General features: G+C 38.4%; 1 protein-coding gene across 3 annotated transcripts in view; it reads right to left on the bottom strand.

Moving 5' to 3' along the window:
• PLXDC2 (plexin domain containing 2) overlaps positions 1-18174 on the bottom strand; it is a 276014-nt gene that overhangs the window by 134927 nt on the left and 122913 nt on the right. For 2 of the 3 annotated variants that reach the window (XM_068934616.1, XM_068934615.1), the window contains one exon: positions 11949-12160. In XM_068934616.1, coding sequence (XP_068790717.1) covers positions 11949-12160 — 212 coding nt within the window. Of the gene's footprint in view, positions 1-11948; positions 12161-12532; positions 12595-18174 lie in introns of those variants that run through there. The other variant, XM_068934617.1, reaches the window with a different exon arrangement.

Consider the following 18174-nt stretch of genomic DNA (forward strand, 5'->3'; position numbering starts at 1 on the left):
CGAAGTTGCACACTGACAGGCAGTTTGGCAGAGAAGGATCCCATAACTCTGCTATTAATCCAAAAAGCCATTCAGTCTTTCAGGCATTGTGAAAAATCCACTTGGAGCCACTGTCTTTTTCATGATATTTAGCCACCTATGAAAGGAAACCTCCCCTTGGGATCTGCTATACAACTGTCAGCTTACTTAGAAGTTATTAGAGCGGTCTGATAAAACCCCTTGTACAGTTTTGTCCTAAGAGATAAGCTTCAAGAGAGTAAAGCCTTTGTCATGCCTTATAAGGAGAAGAAACCACAGAGTTGCTCAGAAATGATTATAGTAAGGAAATACTTATTACATAGGTTTGTTTATAATTTGCTAGATCAAGGATTTTAAGAAATGACATTCTCAAAATAAACTTTTGGTCATTTCACTGTAGCATCTGCGCCACTAAAAAGAAAATAATGGACACCACTGCAAGAAAATGACCATGGAAATACCTGGCAACAATTTGATTTTAGTATAATTTTGAAAAACATTATGTAGCTTTTATTTTTTCATTTTTTAACCTGTGTAAATGACTAAAGTGTTCATAAAACAGAAACTCTAAAAAATTATGTTCCTATTAGAGATAAAAAAACTGCCAGGCCCAGATTACCATGCCTCAGTGGTTACTGTTACAGTCCCCTGCCTCTGAACAGCCCCCTTCTCGGGGCGGCGTGACTGTAGATTATGCCATAAACAACTACACTTCTGTCTAGTTAAACAGCACTGAAAGACTTAAACATTTTATTCCTTTAAAAAATTCACTTCTTCTGGGGAATTTAACCAACAACATATTTCTGAGGACACACAGGTTTGCAAACATACAATGTGCACATTTGTGCACAGTTTTTTCCTAAGATACAGTCTGAGTTTTGCATTGTTCCTTTATTGCATCCAGATACTAGAGCGACATTAAGCTCTCCCTAGCTCATTTTGCCCTCTGTTACATATTCAGAAGCTGGGACTGCTAAGCTGCCCTTGTTTCCAACTCTTTAGCCCTTCTCTACTGGAAAAAAAGCAGCAGGAAAAGAGCAACCAAGACCTGGCAACTCTGAGGCCTCACATGGCAGATCTGAATCAGGACGAAACGTGTTAAAGATTTGAAAGATTACATTAACACTAGCAGGTGTAGTTTCTAGCTGATCAGGACTGTATGTAGGACCGCACAGGACATTGCCTCCACAATTTCTCATGTGTGCTGTACTTCCTGAGCAGTTAATACAATGTTGCACGGATCGGTCAGGGCTCACAGCTGAAACTGTGAAGCAATCAGTTGTAAGAGCATGTACATCCCATATTAAATTGATACAGGCAGGAACACGCATTTATTAATACACTCGCTTTTTACCTGTGCGGATGAAGCCTAATTTGAAGCTTTCAGAGGTTTTGTATGTTCACCTCATTCAGCACCAATCTTTGTCAAAGCCGTGCTGTTCAGTTTAGCCTGACAGCAGTATGCTCTTCACAGAGCAGAACTATGGTAAAAAAAATGTAACAAAGGTTACAAAGGGAAGCAGGCTTTCAACATTTCAAACTGTTACTCAGACATATGAAAAATATTAGCTTAACAGGTGGTACAATTTGCATTCATACAGGTCACATACGAATATTTTGGGAGCAGCCAAGCAATTACAGAAAATTTTGGCTAGTGCAGAAAGAGTCAGGAAGAAATTCTGAAATTCTAAATCCTAGTTTTTTTCCTTTGCATAACCCTGCATTTAAAAATAATCAGTGAAGTGCTGGCTATAGCAATAATGTACAGAAATTTACATTTGATTGATAATCTGAAACAGCTTCCTTTGAGAAAGTTCCAACATTTTCCCCTAACTCCACGTGAAGAAATCAGGAACACTTTTTTCCTTGACTGCACGGATTCCTTTTTGGGGGGAACAGATAACTGACTCTCCCCTACTGCAGTAACATTAAAGATTTCAGAGTGGTCTGGAGTAATTCATCGTTGTCAGCAGGATTCCTAAAGCTTTGAAAATCTATCCCTAAAGACTGTTCTTATGCAAACTGAAACTATGCGGCTTAGCGTAACAACCTGTTCCTTACCTAGCTGAATTCCCCTGCAGTCACAACTCAATACAGTATTCATCCTTGCTCCCTGCTCAGCACTGGCTGTGCACAGTTGCTGCATGCTGTGAAATTAGTTAGGGCTGTTTGTTTTGCATGGATCGAACTGAACAGAGTCCTCCACTTTTTGCCTGACTGAATCAATACCAAGCTTCTCATTTTCCCATCTCCATCAGCAGTGCTCTTATCTTGCTGCGTTAGCTGCCTCCCTAGTGAGGGCATCCCAAGATGAATTGGTGATGAGAGGGCCAGAAAGAAAACGGCTGGAGAGGAAACATTTCCATTCTCCGCAGCCACACTAACGTTCAGCTTTCACTAGCTGAGCCTACTTTCACACAGCTTCTGCAGGCAAGGGCTGAGGCGTGTATGACTGAAATAATTAATTCAGGAAAGTACAAGGTCTGCGGTTCATCCTTCTCATAGCTCTTTTCACTCATGACTTCAGTGATTCTGGAGTAATTTGCTTTAGGAACTTGGAGATGAAGAGGGATATGGAAAAGTAAAATATTATCATCAAGAAATTTCAAGGGCAGATTCTATTACATTCTGAATCCCCTGTCTCCTCCCCTGCTATAAAAATTCATTATCATCAGCATGTTAAATTAAATGCCCTGTGTGCTGACATAGCTAAGCATGTGGAAATGAACTCAGGATTACCACGGAGAACTATGGATTCCCTTACTTGAGAGTGGGGAAATTTGTTTTTAACTTCTTCTCTTTATTTTTCCCCCATGGTAGTCTAAAAAAAAGGGATGAATCTCACCTCCAGTCTCAATTCTTCAGCTGTATCTGAGTTATTAGTAGAGCCATCACTCCTTGAGTTTAGATTGAGAATAATGGAAATATTGATAGGCTCAGTTCTTACAGGGCTGGTAATGAATTCAGTCCAGCTGAATACTGTAGCAAGACCCAGCAAAAGTGTCACGATTACCTTGCTTTAAGTAAACAATGAATAAATTCAATACACAAAAAATATGATGCTTTTGTCTTGTTTACCATTTTGCAGCTGAAAGCCTGAAAGAAAACAAGACAGTGATATATTGGTCTATTGGCTAGGTAGAAAGTATGACAAGGCTGGTGGAAAACTCAGCTGCACAAAGAGTGGAACAAAGTGAGTAAATTAACAGTTGCCCCAGGTTCTAATTTTAGCTGCAAGTAACATCCCGTTTCTTTTGATTTAACATCAGTAATGGACTAGGATGTTTCACATGTAACCTATCCTCCCTTCAGACCAATTTACTTCCTAGTTCTTTCTATAGCCATTAAAAATAATCAGTGAAGTGCTGGCTATAGCAATAAGGTACAGAAATTTACATTTGATTGATAATCTGAAACAGCTTCCTTTGAGAATGTTCAAATATTTCCCCTAACTTCATGTGAAGAAATCAGGAACATTTTTTATCTTGACTGAGTCTAAAAAGAAGGCGACTTGACCACGCTGAAAATAAGTGGCATTCTCCATCTAGTAACAAGGTAGTTTTCTAGAATAAACTCTTTGAAAACGTGAATAAAACATTTTAAAATAGCACCCGAGACTCTTCAATAACAACGACCTTTTCTGAACAAAACATAATAAAATTTGTTTTGAAACTCTGTATGAAAAATTGTATAAATCTTACCCTTCAGTTATTATATCATTTAACAGCAAATTTTAACTCTCTCAAAACAAAATATCATATTTGAAAACAGTACTTTTTGTTCTCCAAATCATCTGTTACATAAAAAAAAAAAATCAAAAGTGATATCCCTGAAGTTTGCAATGCAACTGCAGCATATTTTAAGCATGTTCTTCCAGTACATTATAAATCTGTGTTGTAACCTTTAAGCTTCTGGCTATGAAAATAATAATATGGCATTTGATTTAGTGAGTGGATGCCAGCAGGAGCCCAAGAATAGCTGTACTCTCTTAGGCCAAACATTCTTTTGGTCCAGGATCCTGTCCCCAGAACTGACTGGTAGCAGACGTCTGGGAAAAGTAAAGGAACCGGGGCAAGCAGTGATAATTACCCATTTTTCCAAAATATCAGTGATCTGCTACTCAGGAACTCTTTTTATTTTTGATAATTTGTGACAAATTTGTATTCCATGAATTTGTCTACTTTTTTTAAAATTTGGCACCCGCAGCATTCTCCGTCCATGAGTTCCACTGTTTACACAGCTTAATGACGCGAGGAATCAGATGGAAAGCTTGTTAAATCCTGTACAATATTGTGGAAACATCAGAGCAATGAACAGCACACTTTCAAAGAGAGACTTTTAGGCTTAAATTGCAGTTACATAGACGATTAAAAAAAGGTGTGGTTTAAATATGATTCAACATGAACTGGTCTAAGGCAAGGTAAGATAGGGTCTGAAATAATGTAGAACATGATGTAATGTTACCCTCAGTTGTAAGATAAAATTTTTAGTACAGCACTTTGAGCCCCGCTTGGGGAGGTATACGCAACTAGAAACAGCAGCAAGCTCTGTTTATACCAGATGACCAAGGGTTGATCAAAGAATGAGAAAACACTTGCAAACCTACAAGAGAAAACCGAATTTTTTTCTCTCTCTCTCTCTTGAATAAATTCTCTGCATAGAGGGAAATCACATAATATAGCAATTATTAACTATAGACAAGAAACAACTATACTTGCATAAAATCGAAAATAAAAATGAATGAAACTTTTCATATGAAAATGACTTTGGGAGTAGCCCAAGATACGCTGCAGCCATATAATTAAATCAGTAAAAGTGCATTTCTTCACTTATGCTCTTAAAACAAAACTTGCAGTTTCCCTGATTTCGGGCAAGGGGAGCTCAATAATATGTTCTCTGATCTGCCACAAAATGAAGTAGTAGAAGAGAGGAGATAGAGACAACACTCTTTGGCTTTTTAGATTTCCTTTAAGTGGTTTTCTGCAAACTCAGATTTCAGAACACAATTATTAGTCTTCAAAGAATCAGAAAACATGAGCTTTAGATCTGTGTAGCTACAAAGCTTCATTCCTCTGCAGATATATTTCAAATGCTCTCATTCAAATAAAATTAAAATACCTAAAATCTGGTTAAACCTTTGTACTGAAGTTGTGTTACTTTGCTACTTTATAATCCACAGTAAAATATGACCATGCATTAAAGAGGAAAAAAAAAAAAACCAAAAAACTTGCATTTAGTCATGATGCAGAGATTAGTAATATCCCTGATTTTATTAAACAAATGAATATATCAAAACTTTGTCAAGGGAATTCACTCTCACACTGCTGAGGATTACAGAAAAGCAAAGCAAGATACAAACACAATTTAAGTCTAATATTTGAACTATAAATTCAAAAGTTAAACAAGCAGGCAACTCCACACAGATAATTAAAGTTCTAAGAAATGTCAAGTCAGAAAACAGTCTTTAGAAGTAACGTGTGCCCCTCTATCCTAGCTCAGGATTACTCAAGAGAGAAGAAACAGTCATTAAAGTTGTATGGACAAGGATTTTTTCTTAACTACAGCACGTTCTTATTAGTAACTTAGAGGGACAGTGGTTTCAGAATACATAGCATTAGTCACTGCTCTTTATTTCAAAATCCTTCGGACACACACAACTGGCACTGAAGATCTGGGATGTGGGGGAGAATAAGAATAGAGACAGGCCTGGCCAGACAATCGTACTGTTTGGTTTTGAGGTTCATGCAATTATGCATGATCAAGTTTTTCTACTTCTAACGCACTGCAGTAGAGCAGTAATTCCAGGAATGCCTTATCACTTATGCAGCTGAGTGAAACTTAATCTTAACCATTATTTTTTCCTTTGCTCAGACTTGCAGTAAGAACACAGCAGTGGGCACGCTGACACTGCTGTCAGTAGCGAAGAGCAATTGCTCTCAAATCCCAAGGGCTGTAAAACTCAATCCTTTCTGGTGTTTTTGCCAGTCAGAATCAGATATCTTCACTTGTATGAGTGACTGGAAGTGATAAGGGGAAGCTCTGGGAGGAAATACAAAATTCAGCAAAATATCGCTGCCGGTAGAAAATCCACCAGAGTTGTTTTAATAGGGTCAAGACACTTTCTGAGTTTAAACTACAGGGACTGCTAAAATTTACATTTCAAACAATGCTTTGAGAAAACAAAGCAAGCAAGGAAAAAAAAAAAAGGAACAAAAGTTGTGTGTCTCTAGTTAGCAACAACTCTATTTCAGTTGAAAGCAATGCACAGCAGGAAATATCAGCTACACTCACAGGAATAAATGAATCATTTCACTAGTGAAAGATATCTTTGTTTTGCACGGAAATAGGCATAATTTTCCAATGCTCATAACTACTGGGGCGGGGTGTGGGGAGGGGAGAAGGTACTAGGGAGTTTGATCGGACTTAGCATGCTCAACATGCTGTTTCTTGCCTGGAACTCAATCTTCTTCTGTCATACAGTTGCAATAATTCATTCTGTTATACAATTTTATAAGAAAGATGATGTTTTTCTCATTCTTTTCATGGTGCAAAGTAATAAAACCCTACTGTTAGCATGGCTGCGCTCAGTTCAAGCCTGACTATGCTTGGATCTATTAGTTTATTGCTGGATTTCTTTTTGATATTTGAAGTTTGCAAAAGACTCTAGTTTTGATACAGTATCTCTAGAAAGTGGCCACAAATTCTTAAGTAATTCACTTGTCCCAAACTCTTTTTGCAAGGTTTGTCATCTTCTGCTAAAGCCAATGCAAGCTATACCTTCATGACTGCTCCATTTCCATTAATCTGTATTTTACTTTTCAGTGTTGTACTATTTACTGAGGATTAACTTGTCACAAAAGAAGTGAAGCAAAGGAGACCAATCAAATTACCCAGATAACTTCTATAAAGCCTGCAGTTGGAGCTGCTTTACAGGAGATCTGGGATGAGGAGACAAAAATTATAAATACAGAAGGAGAATTACTTCAACAGAGAGCTTTACATAATAAGCCTTATTCAGTGCTCTGTGTCCATGTCTCTAGCAAGCACTGTGTCAAAACAGGAATGCATACGTAGATCCATCGGTGCAGGGGACCTGACATCCATATTAGATACGTTTCAAGGATCAGTTCACTTTCTTGGCCTAGGAAATGCAAAAGAGCAATCAGCAACAAAACTTCGGCTACCTGCCCGTCGTAGCTTTATGGCTACAGGGCTTCAGGGGATCAACAGAGGGGTCAAACACAGCCATGAATCTGAGTTTATGTTAACAACATTTTCACATAAAAAACCAATTAGTTTATATCAGTGACTTATTATAGGGCACGCTTCTCTTTCTTTTATGAGAGCACGTGAAGAAAGCTTACACGTTTGTCCTGATTTTGCCCTTGCTAGAGAGAAGAAATGTCAAACTAGACATATTCATTAATTGTGTAAGATCTATTTTCACGGTCATTACTTTTTCAAGGACATACAGTGATTGCAGCTACAAATTCTACCCTACTCACTGTATTTCCTAGGTTCTATTTATTCTAAATAAAAGGCATTTATGAGTTACCTGAGATGAGGTAAAAAACCCTACAAACCTAAAACTAGAACAAAAGAGTCCTGAACCAAACTAAAAATCAAAACAAATGAGAAAAAAAAGGAGAGAAAAAAAAAGAGAGAGAAGCAGCAGCCAATTATGAGAGGTTAAAGGGCTCTGAAGCTCGTCTTAAAAATACGAGATGACATAACACCAGAAATTTAAGAAATAAACTCTCTAGAAAGAAGAACTGTTGGTGACATAAACAGCAAGTCTTTTTAGACTATTCCACCTGTTATCTCAGACCTTCCCCAACAAAATCCCTGCCTTTGAGAGCCCTGTAACTATGGTGCGGAGCACACTTCCCCACTCAGTGCAATACGGTCGAGTCCTGAACACTGATTAGTTAGTGCGTACCCAGAGGAGATTTTTTTTCTCTGTATCCTAATGCTTCAAAGCTCCAAGTAATTCCCCTGGCATAGTGGAAACACTTCAGCACCTGAGACTCCCAAAGTCATTCCAGGTAGAAGACATCTACTGTTGTTTGGCTTTGTTATGCCAGGGAGAAAAACTTCAGTTTTATCAAATTCACTTCAGTTCTTAAAAACTCTGAACAAACTTTTTATAAATAAACTTTTAGAACAGGAAAGTCTCTCTAGGAAAGCAGAAGGCTAACTTCTTAATTGCAAAAGAGGAAGCCAAACTGTAAAGAAAATCATAAAAAAAAATGTGAAAAATTACATTACATTAACCATTTGTCTTTTGTTCTAGCAGTCACTAACTTCCTCTGAGAAATGCCTCATCTCTGGATGCTCCTGTTTGCAAAGGGGGAATCTCTGAGGCTTTAGCTTGCCGTGGGCTCAAGGAGACTACTTGCTTGCACTGTGTCTCCAGGATGCTGTCTTTGCAGAGATACATTTAGAGTTAACCTGGACTGGCAACAACCTATTTCCCACCTTGGGCATTTCTCTAAGACTGTAACAGTTGAGCCCATTTGTACAAGATGAAATCTCACTCCTTTTACACTGGAGTTTCTTTTCAGGATTCTCTCTCTGGTTCTGCTCTGTAGTAGGAAAATAAACATTCATTGTATATGGCCCCAGAGAGCTATATATTGTCCCTTTATCCTTTGTATTTGGGCTGTAAAGTACAAAGGGCAAATAAAGCAAGTGGGACCATCCTCTGTCCCTGAGAACTTCTCTGGATTTTCAGCATTTCAGTCCCCAAATGACACATTACCATAAGCTTATTTAATTAAAAGGAAAGAAGATTCTCAAGATTGTCATATTGTTTTATAACATGATTATGATGAGTACTTGCTAAATGCTCATCTTATACTACAATCTCCAGCTTGCCATCAGGTCTCCAAAAGGACCATGCACGCCACACTCACAGAAGAGCCAGTTTGCAGCAGAGACTGTTGTTCTTCCCACACTTTTCCTTCCTCTTGGCACTGTCAGTTTTTGGGGTTTGTGCTGCCACAACACTCTACCAGTGGCCCACAAAATGTTATCCTCCAGCAACACAAAGGGTCTTGGAGAAGGTCTTGTGTCCTCCTTCCCTAGGTCCTGCACGTTTCCTAAGGTCCTCAGGAACCTTAGGATCTGATTCCTAAGGGATCAGATGGCTATGGCTACTGGTTCTGCTAGTCTCTGCAATACAGTTCAACTTTCAGAGGGTCCAGTTCAAGAGAACATCTTTATTCAAGAAAGCACCTTAACATGTGTATCATTTCACATCAGTTCCACGTTTAGGAGCTGGTCGACCTTGACTACTGTAAAGATGTGATGAACTGACTTACAGTGCACTTTCTACAACCCTTGCCAAAGGTTTGAATTTCATGTACCAGTCAAGTTGATCTTAAAATGGCCTATGGTTTAGGGCTGATGGAGACCTGGGATTGTGCTGTATCGAAGTTAGAAAACAATTCCTGGTCTCTCCAATGGAAAAATATGAATGAAAAATATCAGTATTTGAATACTATAAAATATTAAGAAAAGCCAGTGGAACTGAGTCCTCCTCCACATTGGTTGAATTTATCTTTAGAGCTTTTTTCCACATTATAACTGTATACATTTGATAATAAAGAAAATATTTTAAAGCTATTTTGAAATACTGTGCAGAAATTAACCATCCTCCTTTATGTCTCAGTTGGTTTTTTAAATAGCTAATTGGAAAGTAAACTTATCAGTGTAAGGAAAAATAGGAAATAATGTCAAGTGAAAATTAAAGATGCTTTCATTATCCTTAGGCTTCCGGTAAAAGAAAAGTCTTCCACGTTTACATGGCAAGCGTACAAAATACTTTAGAGAGAAGCAGTATCTGTGACGAAGGAATCTTGTAATTCTGTACTATCATTAAATATGAGTGACAGACAGCACTCCTTCTGTGGATTTTCTTCAGCAAGAACTGCAACATACACAGACAAAGGGTTATGAAAACCAATACACTCTCCAGCTCTACTGATCAGCTCCAAAGCTGCAGAAGACTGCAACATATGGATTCTTCCACGGTGACTATATGTTGTACCCTTTACCTCCTCTAAGATGGGCACTAAGGATTTTTGTGAAGTGGCAGTGTGTTGTAGTAGGGATTTATAATGGAATCTGGTAACGTTTAAAACCACAATTCGGTTATTTCACCCTGCTGGAAAGACTTTAGAAAAAGAGAGGGCTACAAAGGAACACAGAATCCGAATTCAATAAACTCAGTGCGGATGACATATTTGTGACGTTAGGACACTATAATGCTATTAATCCAATAGGAAAGACGGCCCTGAAAAAATATCATTCTACATATATCCACCTGCAAATGTTGATTTTTTCCCTGAATGTTGCCACATGTGAGCGTTCCTTTGGGAGTTCTCACCCATTTCACTTTCTAAGAGCTTTTAACGCAACAGATGGAAGAGGCAAGTGACACTGCCTCGGCATCTCCACGTAAGCCATTTAAAGTCCAGCTACATGAATGTCTCTGTACCTGAGATGCCTTCCACTTTATTGACTAAAATAACTAGAAGCAGGATCGGTGTTTCGGTGTTGTACCTGAGTGAACTGCCATACATACGGCCAGATGGGGAATACAGGAAGCAACAAGCAAGTCACAAACCAAAACGTAAATCTAAAATATCCTTTACAAGCTAGTGACTTCCCTGTTTATGCAAGGGGAAAAATTAGTACTGTGTAAACTGGGAAGCTTAAAAAAAAAAACTCTCAGAAAAGCATTGTTATTTTTGACTGATGCTGTAGAGACACCATTGTCTCTACAGATGGGTTTTATATTGCTTTGTATTCGTTACTGTGTAAAATAACAGCCCAAAATCTGACAGCTGTTTTGTTTGCCTGAGAATGAACTCTCCAGAATTAAAAAGTAAATGGCACTTTATTGAGGCACTTTATTGAGAATGTAAAGACTGGAAATGTATTGCATCTGAGCTTATTTCAAGCTGTATTTTTTTGAAAAATATAACACAGACTTTATTAATTAAATACTCAAAACTTAAAAAAAAAAAAAAATCAACACTTGCTGTCTGTATATAAAGACAAAATCAAATTTGCTACTGCCTTTTTGTAAAATTATTAAGATAAAGTAGCACAATAGCAAATTCCCACACATCACCATAGCTGGAGAAGCTTCACACCAAGTGATCACAGGGCAGGGTCTGAAATTCTTCATGGTCAATCTCTGCTGTCCCTACACTGCTCTAAACTGAGAGCAAATTTAAAGACAGAACGGGAACTCATTTGGTTTGAAATGATATCCACATCAGGACAAACTGGCAGTTAAAGTTTTAAGGCAAACAATCAGAGGCTGAATTAAATGCTAAATCAGAGAGGAAAATTTCCCAGGGCTTCATATAGAAGGATGTGATGCACTATTAGTCTTTACTGGAAGGTCGATAATCAAACAGTAGGGAAAATTATTTCTAGCTCCAACCTGGAATTTTTCCAATTTCCCATTTCCCTAGGGATTTTTCCCCTCAATAACTGTCTCACTCTTCATAAAGATCAAATGAAATCTTGCAAATGAAGGGTTTTACCTAAACTTTTATGAAAGGTTTTTAAAATACTCCTTATAAAAATATACACACACATATAAATATAACTTTATTTTCCAGTCCTCCAGCAGGAACTCCCCATGGTTTTTTTTTCTCAAGGAAGGAGATGGATATCCTCAAGAGACTCTCTTAAAAAATCAGAAGTGACAGGCTCCCGTCCTAGGACGGGAGCAGAAGCTCGTTTCCATGTGCTGGCAGGGTCATAAAAACAAAAACCATGAGGCTCCCTTCCTTTGCCCATGTCTGAACATACTGAAGTGAACATGCTCATTTTTGAGGATTCTGGAACTTTGAATTACAGCCCATCAAAGCTAACAAGTTGAATAAAAAGTAAACGGAATAAATTTCTACCTCAATCTGGGTGGCGTTGTCATGTCCCTCTTCAAGCAGCAGGTCCGTGAAGCCCCCCGGCTCTGAGGAATCCTGCCCCATGCTGGCTCTGTTAGTGTCAACTGATTTGAGGGACTCGGAGTGCCTTTTCCACCTGTGGCTGTTTAGATGTGAATCCACCTGCACATTTTCCTCCACTCCAGGGGAGCTCTGAATAACTTCATAAAACACACCTGTTTGGAGAACACAAAAAAACAAAAATCAGGTTAAAGATTAGTCAGACAAAATACTTGCTTTACTAATCATAAGTAAGACTGGTTATTGCTGTCTGTAAAATTTAATTTAATAGTTTAAAATAATAGGTAGTATATTATACTTCTTCAAAATTCTAGAATTTGGTCTAGGCTTTGTAAAATTCTCTAAACATTCAAAATGTTATACTTTCCTGTTACGTCTTGGAAAAGTTCTTCCTGTAAAATTTGTAACTTTGATACTTCCTTAGCCAAAGGTGTCATTTCCCCAAATAAAATAAATCCAAACAAACAAATCAATTAACCATCCAGCAAAAAACCAGACACTCAAAAGTAAAAGAGCTAGAGACTCACTAAAGTCAGGTAAATGCTTAGCTTTTGCTACTGATTTCATATGGCAGGAATTTGGAAGCCACAGTGATAGGCAGCCATATAAACCTTATGAGAGGCACAAAATTCCCACAAACATCTGTTCCAGTGTAAAAATAAAGCTGCCCTTGTTCTATGCCAAGTGATAAATGCGAAAGCTGTGTGAAGTTCGCAGACACCCACCATGTGCCCTGCAAAGGGAGAGCAGAGCGGGGGGGGTGTTTTACACATTCCTTTCGGACTCCGCTCACGCTTGTTCATAATTTCTTCATGCAAATACAATTATTAGCAAGACAAAAAATGTAAATACTTCAGTAGTTTCCAGCTTGCCCAACCCAACAGCCAGTCAAAGCATTTTTTGTTAATTTATTTCAATTCACAACATTAAGAGGGACTAGAGCAAGGCTTGACAGCCTCTTGTACCTTTGCATACTCTGTGCTAAAAATCTGATCCATTTTTCATACTGTCATGCACTCTTTGGGCCCAAAGGAGAAGCAGAGGGGAGCCCCGTGCTTTCCATGTGCCGGGAAGAAGAGAAAGTTTTTTAAATACAGAACCGTAAGGTTCCCAAAGAAATCTCAGAACTGGCAAAGTTAAAAAAAAAAAAAAAGAGAGAGAGAGAAAAAGGGTATTATTAAGCATTAGATACGTCATCTAGGTGCATAAGAGGCGGAAAAATAGAAAATTACCCATCAAAGGTTTAAATAAGAAATAAAATTTTCCCACATCAGAGCAAAGTGAAGGAGTTATAGCTACAAAGGAGTCTGCCAGACATTATTCTTGATAGCTTAAAAACAGTCTATAATAGGCTTTATATTCTGTGTTTCTGTTTTTCTATGAAATTGCCCCAAAATCTACTAAACTTCTTCCCTAAGCTATTTGATCACCCTCAGCCACATTGAAATTAATGTGAGCTGCGGACGCTTTATCACTGACAGAAGCCAGAATTTAATGATGTAAATCAGTAATGCCAGGCCATAACCTTCCTCAAAACTCAAGTAATCAGACTTCTTTTCTTTTAATTGGTGGCTTTTTGAAACCTGTTTCCTTCCATTTCTTAAAAAGCTTAAAACACTTGCCTGCTGTAAATTGCCCCGGAGTCCCCTGTTTTATGTAGTAATCAGTTGCCAGATGCAAATGGACAGCTCAACAGATGAACTAACTCACTCCTCTGCAGCCCTTATCAAAATCTCTTTGAAGCTGCCCTATCCGCTTCACCTTACAGCGACTCACCGCAGCGCTATGGGGATCACAGAGAGCTGACAAACATGACACGCTTCTCAGATGCAACGACAGATATGCATTTACTGCCTGCGATACAAAACACCCAAGGCTGGCCCCAGGAAAGAAAACACTGCACTTTCGCTGCAGCACAGACCACAGCGCTAAGGCACCTGGGCATCTTCCGCGAGACGTGGGAAGAGTCAGACATGTGCAAATGGGGTTCCCATGCTATGGTGGAACGGCTGCGTGTCTGGGGGACCCCGCTCTTGTCTTTCGAACGATCGTCCCTCGTTGCCCCTTGGTGGCTCTACAGCCCGCATTCACAGAGAGAGGCAAAAATGCATATTTACCCTCATTTTGCACTCCCACTACAGTCTACCCTGTTTACAGTCAATAATTAACATATTGAGTGAATCACGTTAGCTAATAAAAAATGCCAAAGTTAGGGGAGAATCCTAAATCCTACTCACTTCAGCCTGACTGTCCTCTGTAAAGGAAGGAATTAAGCTTTGTCCTCACATCCTGAATAAAAATGAAAGCGGTTTTTATGTTTCAAGCTGTTAAAAAATACACTGTTTTTAAAAATAATAATAATATACTGCTGGAGAGAAGAACTAGATGAGCACGTGGGAGTATTTCCACTGGCTCGGAAATTCTGCATATTTACTCCCTATCAACCCATAATTTTCCTACCCGATATGCATCATTACATCAGCAAAATTTAGTATTGGCCATTCTCCATTAGAGAAATCTTAGACCTCGTCAGTGCACAGCTTTTACCCTCCTTCAACTTTTTAAATTAAGTATGTGATTTTCTCTTCAAACGCAAAAAATGGTATTAACTATATTGTTACCATGCTATTGCACTGATAAATATTACTTTACAGATACAAGCTATACTGACATAAGGAAGCTTTATTAACAGTCTAACCGTATTCAGAATGTGAGTGTTACATCCTTTTAAATCAAACAGAAAGTATGAAAAGTATGAACTAATAAGGTCTTCAGTATAAAACTATTTTTCTGGCTTTCTTCAGCATTATCTGTGAAAGCTCTCACCAGTGTTACCACTAGACTCAGTGCTAATAGTCCTGGAGAGGGGGGATATTGAAGGTACAATCTGAGTTGAAATCTGGATGGGTTTTCAGGGAGTGAAGAGAGAAATTTTACTATAGGCCTGCTCTGTCCTTAAACATTTTCTTTAGCTGCTGAGGATGGAGGGAGAGAAAGAGAACAGTGGCCTGGCCATACCTTTGCTCCAGCCCAGGACGGCTGTTTGCTTTGATCTCTACACATCTCTAATCCTGAGGAAGTGGCAAACGACAATTGTCTTGAAGTGAGCTGAAGAGGTTTTTTTCCGTCCATTTTTCTTATATAAATGACTTATTTCAACTAAATTTAAGTTCTCACTTAGATAAATGAAGATAATTTTCAAGTTCTAAATGCAGGCAGCTCTTGAAGGAAAACATCCAGAGATCTAACACTGCAACACTTTGCAAGTTAGAACTATTCCATGCTTCTGGCTGAAATCTCAGCGTAGCTGACAGATCACATAAAAGGCATTTTACAGGAAAGGTACCACAGCATTATACTCCTGTCTTTTAGATCTCAGAGCTTGCAGCCAAATACTGTAAGATCTGATTAATAATAAAATCGCAATATTGGCAAACATGGATGAGTAGTAACTTGTTCAACCTGTATGAGCAGAAACTCAGGACTATGACAAGCCTTAAAATCTATTAAAATTGGACCTACAGTTTTCAACATGGCCTGATATTGTCATGTGCAAATCACAAGGGTGTTATATATAGCTCTGTCACTGGCACGCAAATACCTCAGTATGAAGTCTCTAAAGTTGATACCGTACTGTAATATTTTGGAGCAAGTGAAAATAGGGCCCAGGATTTCATAACAAACATGTAATTAAGCCTGTATTTTTGTCCAATGATTTAGCTGTTGTCCTTGAAGTCTTCATAAAATTAGAAAAGAAAGTGATTATGTGAGCAGTTTCTTTTCCCCTTGGGTTGAGTTAAAATTTAAGATTTCAACTCTCTGTTGAAGAAAGAGAGAAAGGCAGGGGGATGGCAGGGGTGGGGTAAGGGAAACCCATCTATAAAAAGCTTTCACTGCTCTGAGATCATTTGGAGTTAATGAGCGGTTGTTGGCAAGTTCAGAAACTCGTTGTCGCAACTGCTCAGCCCAGCCCTCGGTAGTCGATGTGATCAATCAGAATCACTGCCAAAGGCTTGCTGGGAACCGGGGCATCATTCACCCAAACTGGGAAGCCCTAAGAAGAATACTTGGAAAGGAAATTGGGGGAGGGAAGTAAGTGACAATTACACACAGACTTGCTTTCGCTCACCTCGCAGACAGCTGCTTCAAATTTCCTTATCTACGGGTTTACAGAGTCACAGAAAAAACACTTTAAAAAGACTATAGAGTGGGTAGCCTCAGCTGCCCTGTAGCCAGCTTGTTGTTCTTTGACTATCTCAGCTTGTGTTTTAACAGGTTAACAGGTACCAGACAGGCTCTTCAACTGCATCAACAACCTGATGGAACAAACACCACTGAAAGTTTTCTCTTCTTGCATGTTGACACCTGACTTCTGAGGTGGCTCTGCTAGTCTGAGGTTTTTGGCATGAAGATGTGTGTTGTGTACTTCAAAAACACACAGAGCTGCTTAAGAGAGTGATCTAAGTCTGTGCTGGAAGTACACGGCTATGGAATATGTCAGGAAGGTTTTCTTTTTCAATTCTGTGAACTTTGGAAGCAGTTCTTACAGACACAAAGTGCAAACTGGGATATACAAGAAAAACTAGCTGCAAGGGAGGAAACCACCTGACTATGAGAACTGGGAGGCAAGTTCACTGCTTTGCCAGGTGTGCCCTCAGATAAAAAGGGAAAAATTTAAAGTAGGTAAAACCAAAATCCAACATCAGAAGTTGACAAGTGAGAGCTCTGACTTGGTAGGATGTCTTGTTTGCAAGAAGCTTTATTTAGAATGAAAGTCTAGCTTTCACTTTACAAGAAAAAGAAGCATTCAAGATTTTATGGACAGCAGCATAACAAAAGAGGAAAAAAAAGCTGTTTTGAAACAAATAAGTCAGGTAGGTAAATCATCTACCGCTCATTTAACTATCTCTTTTTTTTTGTTGTTGTTGCTCTTTTCCATGAGGTCAAACAGATGTTTGTGTAACGTCTCAGCACATCAGAACTTAAGAACTGCATTTCTGAAAAACATGCTTTAATTACGTTTCATGATTGCAGATATTTAGGCCAACTCTGTAATTTCACTAATTTCATAAATGCACCATAATCAACAAAATTGGTGTTTTTTTAAGACCCCAGAAATACTCATACGTTTAAACCTCTATTCAACAGATTGCTTGTGAGATAAAGTAACATACTTCTAAATCTGCCGCAGCTCAAATGCCAGCAAAATCAAATACTGAATACACAAATCTATTCATCAAGAAACTGAAAATGCCACACTCCTTTAACTTAAGTAACTTTCTACAGCTTGTCTCATGAATCTTTATTTCTACTGCAACCATTTTATTTGTAAAGATGAGAAATCAAAAAATTATGGTGGAAGACATGAAAACCGGAACCACGAAGTGAAACACTCTTCAAAACATGAAAATTCCCTTTAAAGGATTCTCCAAGCAGAGTACCAAAATATTGAATGCACAGTATTATGGCAAAATCAATCACATTTCTAAGAACAATTCCTAGCTTAAACTGTTTCTGCCTACAAACAATTGTGCTACAGAGGCATTTTTTCTGCAGCACCTGACTCTCAGAGGCAAGGACCAATTCCATCTGTCTGACCTTGACTTAGATAAGAACTAAAGCGGTATGCTTAACTTTCAGTATGTCCAGACTAATAGTGGATACGTTTCTTAACAAACATCATAAATCAACATGATTTGTAAAAGCACCTAAGTTCTCACATAGGTATCCCACTGTGACAATTAGCACAGAATCACTCGTGCTGATTTGGATCCTGATTTTTAAAAATGCTCAAGAACACATCCTGCCATTTTCTTTTTAAAGCTTGGTAAAGACTGCTAAGAGAATTTTAATATTGTGTTTTACAACAAAGTATAGGATGATCCTACGCTCCCCAAGCAGGGAGTAAGAATTTTTGTGGCCTGCAAAGGGAGCAGGCTGGGGTTCTCCTCGCATTCAGTGCTTTGTTGTGAGTTAATGATAATAAAGTATCGAATGACTGTGATCGTGACACTGAAACTACTGCTGTTCTACTGCATGCTTGGAAGAGTAAATAATACCTAAAATAATAATGTCATATTACTGTGCTATAAATGTTGATATAGGCCAATATTCTAGCAGGTACTTACTAGACAGCACATGCTTTTAAGTCTGTTAGAGAACTGTATGT

Source organism: Struthio camelus, chromosome 2 (assembly GCF_040807025.1).
Source record: "Struthio camelus isolate bStrCam1 chromosome 2, bStrCam1.hap1, whole genome shotgun sequence".
NCBI lineage: Eukaryota > Metazoa > Chordata > Aves > Struthioniformes > Struthionidae > Struthio > Struthio camelus.